The sequence below is a fragment of the Asterias amurensis genome, chromosome 21 (genome assembly GCF_032118995.1).
Source record: "Asterias amurensis chromosome 21, ASM3211899v1".
In the NCBI taxonomy this organism is placed as follows: domain Eukaryota; kingdom Metazoa; phylum Echinodermata; class Asteroidea; order Forcipulatida; family Asteriidae; genus Asterias; species Asterias amurensis.
The window spans coordinates 2,648,852-2,664,828 of record NC_092668.1 but is presented as its reverse complement, the minus strand read 5'-3'; the positions used below and the strand labels follow the sequence as shown (position 1 = coordinate 2,664,828).

The following is a 15,977-nucleotide window of genomic DNA, read 5'->3' as shown; positions in this document are numbered from 1 at the left end:
TGCACACATAAAAACGTATTAAAAGCAACCCTCCGAAAAGAGGGGTTGCAAAACACATACATTTTATGAACCAAAAGAAAAGTATAGGCCTACACATAGTTCTTTGGATGGAAGTTTGATACAAGTGTTTACCAATCCCTCTGAGACATGTTTTCACCTTAATTGTCTCCTTTTTAAAGAACATTTTCACTAAAAAAATCTCTAAATTTTGCAGACAAATTATAATGAAAAGTTCAACTAAATATTTGCACTTTATGTTCGGGATTGACCGATAAACGGGTTTGTAAAGTTTCTAATGACCTGTGATCTGGTATTTGTACTGATTTGGGGGAAACTGGTATAAACCTTTTTTCAAAGTACCAAGGATTTTTTTACAATTAATTCAAAGGGGCACACTGCCTTCAAGTCTCTGTGTAGATTAGAACTAATCCTTATCCCTTTTTTGCATGCGCTAAAACCTTACAGTGTTTTGAAATTAGCGAGTAGTGGTTAAGAAACAAAAAATTTCCTCTGGAAATACAACCAGCAGAACTAACGGCCTGCCATTTTGAGGAGTAAATATTTTGGTTCCAAAAAATAGCCGACCGTGTTCTGTCTTGAAACTACACCAAAAACAAACAATTTCAAGAGATACTTTTTGTGAATCATTTCTACTCTTGCAATATTTCTGAACAAAATGTTTTCATAGTTCAAAAGTAACTTGAAAAGCAATGTGTCCCTTCAAGTCTTTTTTTAAGATTTACTCTCTGTTTCTAAGATGATGTGAAGCAGGTCCTTGGTTGTTGTGATGTTGCAATATCCTTTGGTTAACAGAACTCCAAGTTTAAGACACATCTTCTCAGCTTTTGGTTTACCCTGGAGATCCGACTGGGCAATTCCAATCATCCTGAAAGCAAGCCAAGAAGCAATTACTAAATAAGCAGTGTGCAGACTGTAGTGTGCAAGTCTCACGCGCTTTTAAATTTCCAGGACCAAGTTCCGACCATGAGTTTAACGGATATGGACAACACTTTTCTTCAAATACTTTGTGGTTCATGGCTATAAACTTGCTAAGCACAGACAATTCTTGCTTAGCAAAAACATGTTACCAGCGGACTTTCCATGAAGTTTACATAGTTGCAACTGGTACCCAACTCATTTTTCATCTAGCAAAAAAGTTTGCTAAGCAGTATTTTCTGCTAAACAAGTGTATGAAGTTTGGCCCTGATGTGAACAGTGATATTTTCTGCTAACAGAGTGGACCTTTGCACAGTTTCTATTTCATAAACACTGTTAACCATGCTGTCAATCTACTCGGTCATTTGTGAAATATATTTTTGCTAACGCACGTAAATGGATATTAAATATTGCTTCGATCTCTGCAAACTTCCACTACCTGAGTGGTACCCAACCCCTCGAAAATATTTTATTTAAACTCTTACCATTTAATGATATGACATCCAGTGAAGCCTGCAGTCTGGGACACCAGCCTAGACAAGGCGTCCTTACTGAGATAGTCCCTTGCTTCAAGGAAATAAACTTCCACTGAAAGAAAATGAAGATACAAAACACTTCTTACTTACAGGCACTGGACGCTATTGGTTAATACTCAAAATAATTGTTAGCATGAAAACCAACTTGGTAATGAGCAATGGAGAGCTGATGATAGTATAAACAGTTGTGAGAAACGGCTCTCTCTGAAGTAAAGTAGTTTATGAGAAAGAGGTCATTTCTCACTCAAATATGGCCTGAAGCCTGTTTTAGGCATCTTAAAGCACAAACATGTATTTTTTCTTTCATTATTCTCTTGCAACTATGATGACCAATTAAGTCCAAATGTTCACATTGTTATTTTGTGCATATGTTGGGATACACCAAGTGAAAATACTGGTCTTTGATATGTACCAAAGGTGTCAAGCGCCTTTAATCGTCGTGTCAAAAGAGGGAATTGATTATGCCATTTGATGGGCTGTGATAATACATTACAGTTGACTTTGGATTGTTTTGGTCTGCAAAACCTTCTTTCTTTTCTATATGAAGAGTTGAAGTTTCATCTCATAGTCTTTCAGGCATATCAGATACAACCTTTATGAAAACCTTGTGCTTTAAATGAATGCTCACCTGTGGTTATAATGGCCTCTCTAATTTGGTGGCAGAAGGTGGGATAGTTCTTCTCGGGATACAACAGATTAGCAGCGTAGTAGAAGAGGTAGTTAGCAAGTATGATTCCAATGTCAGCTCCTGCTGGTCCCACAGAAGCAAACTCTGCATCAATCACCTTTGACAGGAATAAACAAGATCAAATAATTGACTCTTTTTGTAAATGAGTAATTGTATGACTTATTAGATGGCTTCAGCATTCACGATTAGACACCAACCCTCAGAAAGCTGAGAAACGATTCATGCATAATAAACACCAAGCTGGCAACGGCCAATCTCTCATACAAATATTGGTTTAACGTCTATGATTACTGCACACATTAGGAAGTTGTGATTCAGTAACTAGACGACAATTCTTATTCTAGTCATAGTGAAATCAGCTTGTAACCTACGAACCTACAACCTTGTGATTGCAAGTCCTGCGGTCTAACCACTATGACCACGGTTTTGAGTGGAACGCATTACCTTAGGTGTGCATCCATCCACCATTACAGACCCAAGATGAAGATCTCCGTGGGTAAGGCATTCTTTCTGCTCCGTGAAAATATCATTAAGTGTCCGAACTGACTCGAGAACCTCTTGGTCATCGCGGACACTCCGAGCAAGGTCAGTCAACTCTGCCGAGCAGTGATTGGTCGGCTCGTTTGGGTCAATCACACCGGTAAAGGTCAAGTCGGAGTTCAGAGTCACCATTTCAGTGTTTCTGTTAAAATAAACAAATGCAAAGAACCATTAAGATTTAAAATTTAATATCTGTTTGTTGGGGTGTTTGTTTGTTTGTTGTTTGCTAACAGTTGGGGTGTTTGTCGGGGTGTTTTTTTTTTTTTTTAGTTGTTTTTTAAAATCACATGGTTATTTTTTTCACAAGGAATTACTTTGTGATTTTAGATATTTTTGTAGCTCTTTATTTCTGTGTTGTTTTTATGGCCAGATGCTAAGGAGCTTGGGTAAGGGTGTAAGTGCTTGTAACCCCTCCCCTTTTTAAATCCATTTTCTTGTTTGGTGTCTCTTCTTTTATGGGCATTTTTACCTGTTTTTTAATATTTTCTTGTGGTTTTGATTTGTTGTAGGCCTACTTTTAATGCTTACTTTTTGGTAAAGCGCTTTGAGTAAGGTGCTTAATAAGTATCTATTTATTATTTTTTTATTATTACTCCATTACAAGTCACACTACCTGAATGTTGATACCATTTCTTGAAAGTCCTCTGTTGATAATGTCTTGATGTGAGTTGCTCGATGTAGTCTGGCGATGAGTAGCGCAAGCTCCTTGGCGAGGGCCATATGTAGATGACCACGACTCAATTGTGTACTCATCATTTCATAACTTCTCAGGTCCTCCATGACAACTTAAAAGAATTTTTAAAATGGACAAAGTTTCTGTCTGGTTCTCCTACCTAAGATTTTTTTTTAAACTTTGGGGGATTTTGAACCCTGAACTGAATCAAGGTCTTTAGTTATCTTGGTTTTAAAAGTCCTACTGTATAACATGGGGCATTTTAAACAGTTTTTATTTTGATGACTTTTGAGAATGGATCTAAGCCGGGGGAAAGGGAATTGGACAGCTTTGGTAATTGTCAAAGACCGGTATTCTTACTGGGTAGATCCCAACATATGCATAAAATAACAAACCTGTGAAAATTTTGACTCAATTGGTCAGCGAAGTTGCAAGAGAATAGTGAAAGAAAGCAAAACACCCTTGTTGCACAAATTTGTGTGCTTCAGATGCCTAATAAAAGACTTCAGGCCTGAAGTATTTTAATGTTTTAGTGAGAAATTACCTCTTGCTCAAAAACAATGTTACTTCAGATGGAGCCGTTTCTCACAATGTTTTATACTATCAACAGCTCTCCATTGCTCAGTACCAAGTGCGTTTTTTATGCTAACAATTATTTTGAGTAATTACCAATAGTGTCTACTGCCTTACCGCATTTTGTGTCCTCGTCGTAGAAGTACATTTCAGGAACTGATCCAGGGACTACCTGGTGGTATCTCCTCATGGCTAGGAATTCCACATTGACCCTCTCGGCTCCAAGACGCTGCTCTCGTCCAAGAAACTACAAAACACAAAACAAAGATGCAAAATCATTTTTGTTTTCCTTTTTTAATTTTTTATTTCTCACCCGCGCATGAAGTGAGTCCAAACAAAGACTAGAGTAATATGTTTTCGAGGTTCAAGGTTCAACAATAATTTATTTTTCACAGTAAAAAGGTAATATCAATAAAAAGAAGTCATTACACTAAAATGCAAAGTATATGTTTCACAGCATAGGTTTGAAGAACTATACGCAAAGCAAAAGTGACAAAAGTGACACTGTGGAGGGATTCATTTAAGAAGCAAAGCTTGTAGACAATGGTCTCTTATGACACATGCATGCATATGTCAAGTGAACCATAGAGGTCCGCGGTCTAGTCGAGCCTCAAGAAAATGTGCAATGATTACCGTCTTCACTTGCTACTTTAATTTTGTATGTTTTGTGAAAAATAAATAGGTGGGTCACACAATTCAGTGTTAAAGGAACACGTTGCCTTGGATCGGACGAGTTGGTCTGTAAAAAGCGTTTGTAACCTTTTTTTTTTACAAAATGCATATGGTTGGAAAGATGTTTTATAGGTAGAATACAATGATCCACACAAGTTTGCCTCGACATTGCATGGTTTTCCTTTTCCAACTAACACGGTCGGCCATTTATATGGGAGTCAAAAATTTGACTCCCATAAATGGCCGACCGTGTTAGTCGACGAGGTAAAAGGAAAACCGTGCAATTTCGATGCATGTTTGTGTGGATCATTGTATTCTACTTTTACAACATCTTTCTACCCATATGCATTTTATAAAAAACGGTTACAAACGCTTTTCAAAGACCAACTCGACCGATCCAAGGCAACGTGTTCCTTTAAGAAACGTCTTATCTCGAGTGAGGACGAGTACATGTAACTCATGCTATTTTAGGACTAGCTATGCATTTTTGATATTTCCTTGGACTATTCATAACCTTTTGTGAAATCGACCCCTGGATTTTCATCTCTAAAAGGGCAAGGCCATTTTCATTTTGCAAAGAGTATTTCCATTGAACACTACTGGAAAAATTTCCTCTTTTTCCGGAAAACCATGAATTTTAAAAAATGTTGTAAGCGCCTTGATCTAGCTACTAATATGATGTGTGCTATGAAGAAGAATTTAGTATTATTAGATTACACACTTTGACGAATGGAGGTGCATGCTTGACAATCACAGAGTCCTCCGGCTGGTCTGGCCTGTAAAGTCTGTACACTTTGTTGAGAAAGCCACCACTTATAGTTTGTACTTCACAGTCAGAGCTGAACAACTGGATAAGAATAAATTAAAAACTTTTTAAATGACAGTTTAATACAAGAAAGTTTTGTTTCTATAGTTTTCATTATTGAGAATGCATATTGTATTTGAATTATAAGAAGGAAATATAATTTTTCAAAACAAACGACTTGTGAAGGGTCGGAAAAAATAAAATAATTATTAAACAAAAGTACCTGTTTATTGCCATTATCGAAAGACATTTCCCACTTCTTTCCAAAGGTTCCATTGCGGAACTTTTGAATCACGTCTCTGCTCATATCCATTTTAGTCAGATTCCCAAATGATGTAAAAAAACCAAGCTTTAGACCTATTCACCATAAAAATCCTCTAACAATGTAAATCGCAAAGTCCACTCAGAAAATCAGCATGTATTTATACAATGACATTAAGACTCGTAGCAATTAAAGCAATGTCGAACTTGAAGTGATTGGCTGCAAGACCACAGTTCGAACAATCCATCCGACAAAATGTGAATAGTTGACTCCCAAAATAATAAACTCCTTGTGTTTCTGACTATACACACCAATATTATCTCAATTCTTGTAGACCATAAACGACTAACAAACATAAGTCAAATTCCTTCAATGTATTCTAGCGTAACATTCCCACTCACTATCCGAACTGTATCCATACATTGTACATAAGTGATGATGGTGACTAATGAAGCAAAGATATTTCACAGAATAAATTTCTCATCGATAAAATTCCCCTCCGTGACGACCTATAATATGTTAATACCATTGTCTCTGCCTACTGCCAGACTGGAGGAGGAAACACACTATACTCTGTGGTGCTGTGTGATGTGTCGGCTAGACGATGATTGTTATAGTTTCGACTTCATTTCTTTGTTTGGTAGACCAATTGTAAATGTTAGGTTTGCTAACCGATATCAAAGTCCAAGTTTGCCCCATAAAATTAGGGCCTATCCACTGTGAATGAAGCTAATTCCTATCCACTGTGAATGAAGCTTCATGTCAAATGTTTATTTTTAGACTGTAGTACAGTGTAAAAATAAACATTCTGTACTCAAAAGGTGTACTATACGTACTCCATGCTATATATCCAGATACGGTATCGAAGATCGAGAACAAAAGTTAAAAGAATTGTCCTCAGGTGCGAGCTCCCAAAAAGAGTTTGGAAAGGGAAAACGCCTACCTTGCTTGGTTAATACGGCTTCAGTTTTCAATTGATAAACTCGTAAGACCTTGATAGACTTAATGCCTGGCTGAACTTCAACAACTGATCTCTACTTTTTTTGTTGTAAACAACGTCCGGCCGTCCATGGAGGTAGGTATAGAAATGTAGGCCTACGTGACATGTTTTGTATGAAACTTGTTTACACGAAACTTGTTTACACGACCAAGCACGTTGTATAGACCACCTGACTGGTGTTCTGGATCACGTGGCACAACAAATTTAAAATGTATAGACCTTTCTTTTGTTGATAAACAAACCGCCTTGGTTGGCATAGTCGGCCGAATGTTAGTAAAACACTCAATCGTAAAAACAGATGTTTTTACCAAATTCAGCATTTTCTGCAAACTTTCAATAAAAAAAAAATACCTCTCATTATCATTTGTTTTGTTTTTAACAAAATAAACAAATTTGGTTACATTGTTACCAAAAATAGCGATCTTTTCTCAATTTGCACTTACGGCTTTCCATAGTTTTCCAATCTGGGTTGGCAAAAACTCGGGCTGTGACGTTGCAAAAGAAAGGTCTATAAAAATAGCTCTTGCATATTTTCTTTCTTGAGAGGGCGCTGTTTGTCAGTAGTTGGTTCAGTAAAATGGCGGCTTCAATATGAGAGGAGGTGAGTTGAAGTTTCAGTCGAGACTGGATTGGAGGTAGAATACCACATTTTTTCAGTATTATTTTTTATGTCACGATAGATGATGATCTTGTTCTGTAGAATTGGTGTGAGTTCTCTCTCTGTGGTGTCTTGAGCAGCTGAATAAAACTTACTTATTTTTTATAAAGTTTTAATTTATTATTTTATTTATTAAATTAAAATGTTAAAAAAAATTAATGTCATAAAAATTAAACGAAGATAATTAATATAAAAAATAATATTTTTTAATAAATCAAATTAATTATTAAATTTGAATATTATGAATAAATAAATAAATCATCAATTGAAATTAGTGTTGTATCAAAATTGAATGAACTTGTTAATATTAATGTTAATAACGATCATTCATAATAAATCGTATAATAAATATACGTCCGTACTCCTACAACTTTTGATGAGGTTCGTTCTGCTATCGTCACGATAGCACAACTATGAGGGGATCCACTATGAGGTTTGTTCCGCTATCATCTCCCGTAACGGGAGACGATAGCGGAACGAACCGCGGAACGAACCTCATAGTTCTAGGAGTATTGGGGGATCTGGGACTGTGGAAGTAGAAGTAGCTGGCAGTGTTCTCCACATATGGCCGCGTTAAGACCGCCCTGCAGTGCATGATCCCAGCTCCGGCATGCCGGGAGTTATCACGATCCTGGCCAGCCCCCAACATTCAGGCTATTTGTATTTGTTACAACCCCGTACAATCCCAGTCCTGGCCTACAGGTCATTAGTTCAATAGTTGCGATAACGTAACCCTCCTCACGATGGCGTAGCCGGAGGGTTACGTTATCGCAACTAACAGGTCATTAGTGGTAAAACATTTTCCAACTCTGCATTTGGGCAACTTTTGGAATCGGATTATAGAAAATCATAGCAAGTCAGTGAATCTGGGGGATACACAAACATTTGTGTTGGACATTAGTACAGCCATCAAAGTCAAAATTTCAAATAGAGGAGCACAGCACTCTAGTGACTGGGTCTTATCTTATCCTAACTATTGCTCGTTTACTTAAATTTTGCAGTAATGAATCAAGAGCCTGCTGACTCTAAAAAGAATTCATTAAAAAAAGAAATGTTTAACTAATTGCCAGAATAGGTTTGGTTGCTTTTTATATTTTTATTTTTGTATAAATTTGCTAATTCTATTGTTTAAAACTTTTAATGCAGAATAACGACTGAAAAATAATAGGCAAACAATATGGCGGATGACCGTGAGATTTTACGAGAAGTTTGGGAAGGACGTATCCCAATCTGCTTCAACCTTGCAAGTGATGAGGTCACATCTGAACAACCGGACCCTTTTTTTGTGAGTTCTCGATTTGTATCGTTTTTGGTAGCCATTTTAAACAATCAGGCCTGGATTTTCATCTTTAAAAGGGTAAGGCCATTTTCATTTTGCAAATGGTATTTCCATTGGACACCACTGGGAAAATGGAATTAACTATAGAATACAGGGCTACACTCTGCTAACCCTGCCCTAACCCTAACCCTAACTCTAACCCTAACCACACATTTCCAAATTTTTAAACTACACTTGCAATTTCCTTTTCAAAGGTTTTTAACGAACTGTAAAATGTAAAATGGTATCCGAAACCATTCATTTTGAGCTCTTCTTTGATTTGAGTCTATTTATATGATCTACCAGTACCATGTTACTGATCCATCTTGAAATTGTTTCCAGAGCAACATTTTTCCACCACTACCTAGGCAGAACCCTGAAAAGTTGTCGTGGGCATTTTGATAAAAGCCATTCATGGGCGCAGCTATGGTCTCTTGGAAGGTAATAAACACAATTTGCTTTCCTTCCATGTAGCTGCTGATTTCAAGGCAAACATACATTACGCTCGTGACGGACAAAGTCCAGAAACATTTCAAGAAGTTTACAGATGAGACGGAGGAAGATGAGATGTGGTTCGACTATGAAGGGCAGTCCCTCAAGTGGTAAGTTGTTCTAGTTAAGTTTGTAATTTTGGTTTGCAATAACACCATGTGTATAATAAATGGTAATTTGTACTGAGGACAATAAAGAATATTAATTTTGTTTTTTACCCATACACCGACCAATTAGGAAAGAGGTAGGTTTTGAGAATCTTCTTAAACACATTCACTGATTCAGCAGATTTAATACAGGAGGGAAGTTCATTCAACTCTTTAGCTGCTGAAACAGTGAATGTTCGATCTCCCGCCTTACTGTGAGTCATGGGAAAAGTAAGGCGAAATGGATCTGCATTGGAGCGAAGATTTGGACGCAAAGGTCGATACAACTGAATACATTCATTAAAACACACTGGTGCCTGATTGTGAAAGAATTTGTAAACGAATAAAAGAACCTTAAATACAATCCTCTGTTTAATTGGTAACCAATGAAGCGATCTTAGAAGAGGCATGGCATCATGACGGCGATCTAACCTAAAGATAACACAAGCAGCCCAGTTCTGCAAACTTTGAAGTCTCTTAATATGCACCTGTGGGACTTCTGTAAGCAACCCGTTAAAATAGTCTAACCGGGAAAGAACATGGTGTAGGACTGTTTGTGTTGTTCACAGTCCTTTCCAAAGCTCTGATGTTCGATGAGAACTTGTCTTGCTATCATGTTTTCTACTTTCGCGGAGTAGATTTTTCAGAATTTGGGAGACTTCTCTCCTACCGTTGAGCAGACTTTTTCGGAATTTGAGAGACTTCTCAGTTCTGAAAAGAACTGTATTGCTTTTTAATTACTACCTGGACGGAAGGTAGAAAATCAGGTGGGACTACTTCTTTCGCTTGGTGTATCGAGGAAGGAAGGAAGATTAAATTTTGATGTAGGAGGCAAACCCCAGACAATGGACCGATCCGGCCTGTCAATCAAACTGTGCGTGTCCACCCATTTGACCAATCACAGCAATGATTGTGGTCGGACAAACTCGGTCATGCACGTAAATTTAGCAAGCGCGGCAGAATTGTGCAGAATGTCATTGGGAGTGCTCGTACACGTGTCTTGCTAACGTGCGCGGTGGGCGGAGCTTAGTGGAAAGCCGGAACGGTCCATTGTTCCAGGGAAACCCACGTAGACAGGTAGGGACTAAAAACTCAATCTCCATAGTGCCCTGGCAGGATTTGAACCAGGGTCCTTGAGGTTGAAGGTAAGGAAAGACACTAAATTGGTTCAAATTGGTTCCTTTATTAATGACCTTGTGTTGTATTTTTTGTCAGGCATTATCCTGTAGGAGTGTTGTTTGATCTGTATGCTCATGGGACAGAAATGCCTTGGAATATTACAGTTCACTTCAAAGTAAGTTTAGATAATAACAACAATTAAATTTGTTTACGTAGTACATATATGCATGTGTATCACAATGGGGAATTCATCTCTGTTCTGACAAAGATAAATTGACTACAGCGGGAGGTGAACCTACCATGCCCGGATTAACAAGTAGTTTAGCAAAACAGAATACCTTAATGATTGTACCGAATCAAAAACCTTGCAAACCACAGCCTAGTTGCGTGTTCGATCTGGGTCCAATTTCATAGAGCTGCTAAGCACAAAAATTTGCTTAGCGTGAAATGTCTACGGGATTTTCAAGATGAGCATACCACAGCTGAATACCAGTAACAAGGAAAAGCAACCAAATGGAAATTCGGTTGGTAGGCCTAATCCTGTTTAATCAAGGAAACAATTTCATGCTAAGCAAATTTCCGCTCTTAGCAGCTCTATAAAATTGGGCGAGTTGTCTTGAGGAGAGATTTTGTTCTCATTTATGTTTTGACTTACAGACCTTTCCAGAAGAGGACATACTCCACTGTAAAAGCAAAGAAGTGATCGAGGCTCACTACATGTCATGTCTCAAAGAGGCCGATGTCTTAAAACATCGGAGTCACGTCATCAACAACATGCAGAAGAAAGATCATAAACAACTCTGGACTGGCTTGCAAAACGGTAAGGAACTGAACTAAAGGCAAATAATTTATACTTGTTTGGTAGCCCTTCTCTCACCATATGATTTATTTTTTATGGCAGGTTTTTTGTTGCTGTTTTTAACTCTTGGTAAGGGGCTACGAGACGAATTGTTTAAAGGGAAGGTACACGTTTGGTAATTACTCAAAACAAATATTAACTTAAAAACTGACTTGGTAATGAGCATTGGAGAGCTGTAGATAGTATAAAACATTGTGAGAAACGGCTCCCTCTGAAGTAGCATAGATTTTGAGAAAGAGGTAATTTCTCACTAAGATAATAAAAGACTTCTAGCCGGAAGTCTTTTATTCCTATCTGAAAGCATACAAATTCGTCCAACAAGGATGTTTTTTCTCTCATCATTTTCACGCAACTTCAATGACCAATTGAGCCCAAATTGTCACAGGCTTGTTATTTTATGCTTATGTTGGGATACACCAAGTGAGAAGCTTTGGCAATTACCAAACGTGTACCTTCCCTTTAAGAAAGGCTTAAATTGTAGGGCAACCTCTATTAAAAGTAGCCTTGTTCCACTGTGCCATACACATTTATTCAGAGTTGTGTTTGGGTGTCCGTAGTCTCTTACTAAACTACACAACAGCATAACTGTCTCTTTAGGCTGAGGAGTTCAAATTGAAGCGGTAAATTATGACTAAGCAAGTCATCTTTTGATTAAATTGGTTATCTCTACGTTTTTTCAATGACATCTTTGCAGATAAATTTGACCAGTTTTGGACTACAAACCGCCGTCTTATGGAGAGGTTAAACGATGAACCTTTCAAGTATGTCCCATTCAAAATCTACCAGGTGAGGTTGTGTAGAAAAACTACTGTATATATGACTTGAGGAACTGCATGGTGAGGTATTTGTAATTGCGGTAACACCAAGTAGAGTTTGTTCTTGCTGTGGGTGCTGAGGGTTAATTTAAAGGCATGTTAAACTTATGTGTCTAAGCTTGGGCGATATCATGATATTATCGAATATCGCGATATTAATTTGGACACGATTTCGATATCGGATGGATTTGGTTTTAATCGAAATATCGATATATTGCGATATATCGCGATATATCGCGATAATCGCGATAATTGCGATATATCGATATATCGATTAAATATCGCGATGTATTTGCTAGCTGATACCCCATAGATTTGGAGTAAAACCAGAAGAATAGGTCATTAGAACACCTGTCTTATACTAGGACTGTCTCTTCTACAACTTTCACTTGGAGTTTTAAGACTGATGATGTCAAATTTCATTAATCGCGATTATATCGAATATCGCGATATATTGTTGGCGATATATCGTGAATAAAATAAATCGATATCGCCGAAGCTTATATGTGTCTCATACTTTGTTTTTGCTATGCAGCCGCAAGTTACATATATTCAGAAGTTGTTCCGGCCAGTAACGGAGCAGGGAGAACCACTCGTCTTAAAACACCTACTGGAGGAAGCGATTCCAGAGAGTTTCAGCGGAACAGGTAGGAACGTGTCCTTAAAAGTAAACTATACCTTGGATTGTTTGATTGTTATTTATTTATTAAGGGAATAAAAGGGTAGTGACAAGTTCTTAAACTGCCGTTTAAAACCAGCAGGATCATGGCCGTGCGATAAAGGCCCGAGCTGCAGGTGAGGTCCTTTATCACACAACCGGTTATAAACAGCTCCAGCTGGTCATTACCAACCGTTTAAACACCCCCACGTGACGCGCTTTCCACCAATAGGAGTAGCCAAACTGTCTTAGGTATTTATAAATGTCAATTTTTACTTGACAGATGGAGGTAAAACCAAGGTCTTAATACAAGGGATTGAGTCACCATTGGACACCCCGGTACAATGGCTCAGTGAGCACCTTAGTCATCCAGACAACTTCCTTCATATCTGCATAGTCCCGGCAACTGTCTCCAGTCATGAAATGTGAACATCTATCATATGGTGAGATGGGATACCAGCTTACAAATTTTGATTTTTGAAAAACTAAGCATTTTTTGTTTATAGAATTTATTTATTTTTTCATCTCTGTGCGTTTTCTGGCAATTCGACCCTTGGTCGCCATGGGAAATGTGTTTTTAAAGAATAAACCATGAATGGGAAATATGTTTTCAAAGAGTAAACTATTAATGAATGAATAAACACCCTAGTTTAGGCATTCCTATTGGTTACAAGGGGTCACCTGAACATTCTTAAGCATCCATTAAAACCTTGTCCGGTCCTCGCCCCTCGGATAACAGACATCGCCTTTGGCTCTGTCTTTTACAACACAGCCACGACCCTGCCAGTTTTAAACGCTCAGTTAAGACCTTCTTGCTTACTCTTTTATTCCCTTCTTAAACTTTTGAATCCATCGGAATATTCAACTGCCTCTCAATACCTTTTTAACACGCAAGCCCCTGCTCTCATTGCTTTTAGGGAACATGTTGGTTCGATTCCTGGTTATGACACTTGTGTTCTTTTGCTGAGAGCTCAACATGAATTGCTTCTCTTCATCCAGGAGTAAATGGGCTAGCAAAGGCTCCATACTGCACCGGGAGCCGAGGTGATTCTGAGAATGAACTGACCCGCCCGATGACATGGGTAGTATCTTGTACAGGTACACTATGTGGTATTTATACTAATTATAAATGCATTGTTAAAAATAATTGATAACTGTAATACTTGTGCTTTCAGATTTTTTTATTTTTTTTTTTAAAGAAGGGACATCTTTGGTTACAATCTTGGCCAAGGAAGTTGTGCTTACTGGATTGTGTTCTAAGCAATAATTAGCCGGGGACCAGTCAAGAGGAATACATATCCGGTTAGGTCAGTTATATCCTGCTAAGCAACTTATTTTGTGCTTAACCAGTTGTGTGCTTTTAATGAAATTTGGTACCTGGTTCAAATATAACCACTCTTTAACTCTTTTTCGATTGTAAGTTCAAATTAACCACTAATAATCGTCAAATTTTCCAGTTTTCGCATCTTGGAAGTTTGGACTGCAATGTTCCTAAAAATCAATGATGTTCCTTCTTCGTGAATTGCAATTTATTTATCACTTTTATGATCCAAAATTGTTTTTTGTAAACTTCTTATTCCTGAGAGAAGTGGAGTTCGTGTATGAAACTCTAGCGTTAGTTTGTAAATAATTCTTACACACTGGTCTCTTTAGACCCATGTGGATCGTGCAGCTTACTTGACTGGAATCCCTTTGTAAATTGTAACCTTAAAGCTGTTCAAAGCAGCAAGCAGTGCAGCATCGAGTAGTGCTTAGCAGATTTCTTTTCTAAGCAAAAATTAGTGGGGCACCAGTTGCAGCAACAATGTCAGCACTGTGGAATTTTGGCTGGTAACCAGTTTCTGTGCTTACCATTCAGGCAAGTGATTCCTCAGGTTTTTTCTGTGACTCAGGATATTTCTCAACCTCCCTTTGAGTGTTTAAATTTTCTTGAAAGAATTGAAGCAGTTATCAACGGGAGTAGGAGATAGTTCTTATAATGTCCAAACCGGCAGTTTAGGAATTCTGGTGATTTCTGGTAATTTGCAGAGTCTATAAACGTTTTTGCAAGACACAAACCTTGTTGAATGATCAATCTCGTTGGAAATAAAACCCCTCAACATCAACACTCCACTCCAGTAATAGTGTTAAAGGAACACGTTGCCTTGGATCGGACGAGTTGGTCAAAACAAAAGCGTTTGTAACCGTTTTTTATAAAATGCATATGGTTGGAAAGATGTTTTAAAAGTAGAATACAATGATCCACACAAGTTTGCCTCGAAATTGCGTGGTTTTCCTTCTACTGTGCGAACTAACATGGTCGGCCGTTTATGGGAGTCAAAATTTTGACCCCCATAAATGGCCGACGTGTTAGTCGACGAGGTAAAAGGAAAACCACGCAATTTCGAGGCATGTTTGTGTGGATCATTGTATTCTACTTTTACAACATCTTTCTACCCATATGCATTTTATAAAAAACAGTTACAAACGCTTTTCAAAGACCAACTCGACCGATCCAAGGCAACGTGTTCCTTTAAGGGGGTTTGCTTGCTTTCAAGCAGCTGTACGAAATAGGGGTGACCTTTCTCAGTTTAGTCAATGAGTAAAAAACTTTACCCCCCCCCCCGACCCCCCAATAAAAAAATATGTTATATTCTATGAAATGTTAGGCTTTGCTCAAAATGTATTTTAAAATGAGATAATATTAACTTTAAACCTAGCTTACAACATATTTTAAAATGATATCTATATATATAGTAGGGGTTGTAAAAAGATCCTATTTTATGTTGTGTGAGGCGAGTGCTTGAAAATCGTAACAAATTGCTTCCAAGGTTTAAATTTATTGATTTGCTATCGTGCTATATAATATAAAGACGTAGGTAATCATACCTATGCATTAGATAAAAATTGATACTTAACTTTACTGTCTCTGACAATTCATTTTGCTTATTTACATTTAAATACAAATATATATATATTTATTTGATCAAAAATTCAAAAGGACTGCACAGAAATTCTTGACAATGTTAATTAGCCTTTCAAATGAAAAATCCTAATGACATTCACTCATGCGAACAGACTTGGAGCAAGTTTGAGCAAGGGACAATAGTCGACCATTTGGGGATTTTGCCTGGTACCCAGGATGTATTGCATGCATAAGTAACCATGGAACATTGCATTGTGCTATTTTGACATGTATGTAACGTCTGCTCGGAGCTATAAGGCCATTAACTGCAATTTCATATTCG

The 15,977-nt window shown here is 37.7% G+C and overlaps 2 protein-coding genes across 8 annotated transcripts; one reads left to right on the top strand and one right to left on the bottom strand.

Moving 5' to 3' along the window:
- Positions 1-76: 76 nt before the first annotated feature.
- Positions 77-6,574, bottom strand: LOC139953183 (methylthioribose kinase-like). 4 transcript variants are annotated; one of them, XM_071952629.1, is made up of 8 exons: positions 6,212-6,574; positions 5,340-5,465; positions 4,064-4,193; positions 3,314-3,485; positions 2,605-2,842; positions 2,101-2,257; positions 1,422-1,524; positions 77-886 (listed from the first exon to the last, which is right to left on the bottom strand). In XM_071952629.1, the coding sequence occupies exons 1-8, from the start codon at positions 6,212-6,214 to the stop codon at positions 733-735; spliced, it is 1,083 nt and encodes a 360-aa protein (XP_071808730.1). In that variant the 5' UTR covers positions 6,215-6,574; the 3' UTR covers positions 77-732. The 4 variants fall into 4 exon arrangements, with proteins under 4 accessions (XP_071808730.1, XP_071808729.1, XP_071808727.1 ...); XM_071952628.1 differs by having other exon boundaries at positions 6,087-6,213; XM_071952626.1 differs by lacking the exon at positions 6,212-6,574 and adding an exon at positions 5,647-6,205.
- A 57-nt stretch (positions 6,575-6,631) lies between these two features.
- LOC139953185 (autophagy protein 5-like) lies at positions 6,632-14,981 on the top strand. 4 transcript variants are annotated; one of them, XM_071952635.1, is made up of 9 exons: positions 6,632-6,760; positions 8,490-8,628; positions 9,136-9,263; positions 10,515-10,593; positions 11,076-11,238; positions 11,972-12,063; positions 12,628-12,739; positions 13,034-13,193; positions 13,668-14,981. In XM_071952635.1, exons 2-8 carry the CDS (start codon positions 8,521-8,523, stop codon positions 13,177-13,179), a joined length of 828 nt encoding a protein of 275 aa, XP_071808736.1. In that variant the 5' UTR covers positions 6,632-6,760; positions 8,490-8,520; the 3' UTR covers positions 13,180-13,193; positions 13,668-14,981. The 4 variants fall into 4 exon arrangements, with proteins under 4 accessions (XP_071808736.1, XP_071808735.1, XP_071808737.1 ...); XM_071952634.1 differs by lacking the exon at positions 6,632-6,760 and adding an exon at positions 7,208-7,286; XM_071952636.1 differs by lacking the exon at positions 6,632-6,760 and adding an exon at positions 7,253-7,320 and having other exon boundaries at positions 13,750-14,981.
- The last annotated feature ends 996 nt before the right edge of the window (positions 14,982-15,977 follow it).

Coding starts and splice junctions, on each gene's coding strand:
- LOC139953183 (XM_071952626.1), bottom strand. CDS start 5,736: ATGGATATGAGCAGAGACGTGATTCAAAAGTTCCGCAATGGAACCTTT. Junction 5,466..5,646: donor TCGATAATGGCAATAAACAG/GTACTTTTGTTT, acceptor ATTCTTATCCAG/TTGTTCAGCTCTGACTGTGA. Junction 2,258..2,604: donor TGGATGGATGCACACCTAAG/GTAATGCGTTCC, acceptor TTCCTGTCAAAG/GTGATTGATGCAGAGTTTGC.
- LOC139953185 (XM_071952635.1), top strand. CDS start 8,521: ATGGCGGATGACCGTGAGATTTTACGAGAAGTTTGGGAAGGACGTATC. Junction 12,064..12,627: donor TCCCATTCAAAATCTACCAG/GTGAGGTTGTGT, acceptor TTTGCTATGCAG/CCGCAAGTTACATATATTCA. Junction 12,740..13,033: donor AGAGAGTTTCAGCGGAACAG/GTAGGAACGTGT, acceptor TTTACTTGACAG/ATGGAGGTAAAACCAAGGTC.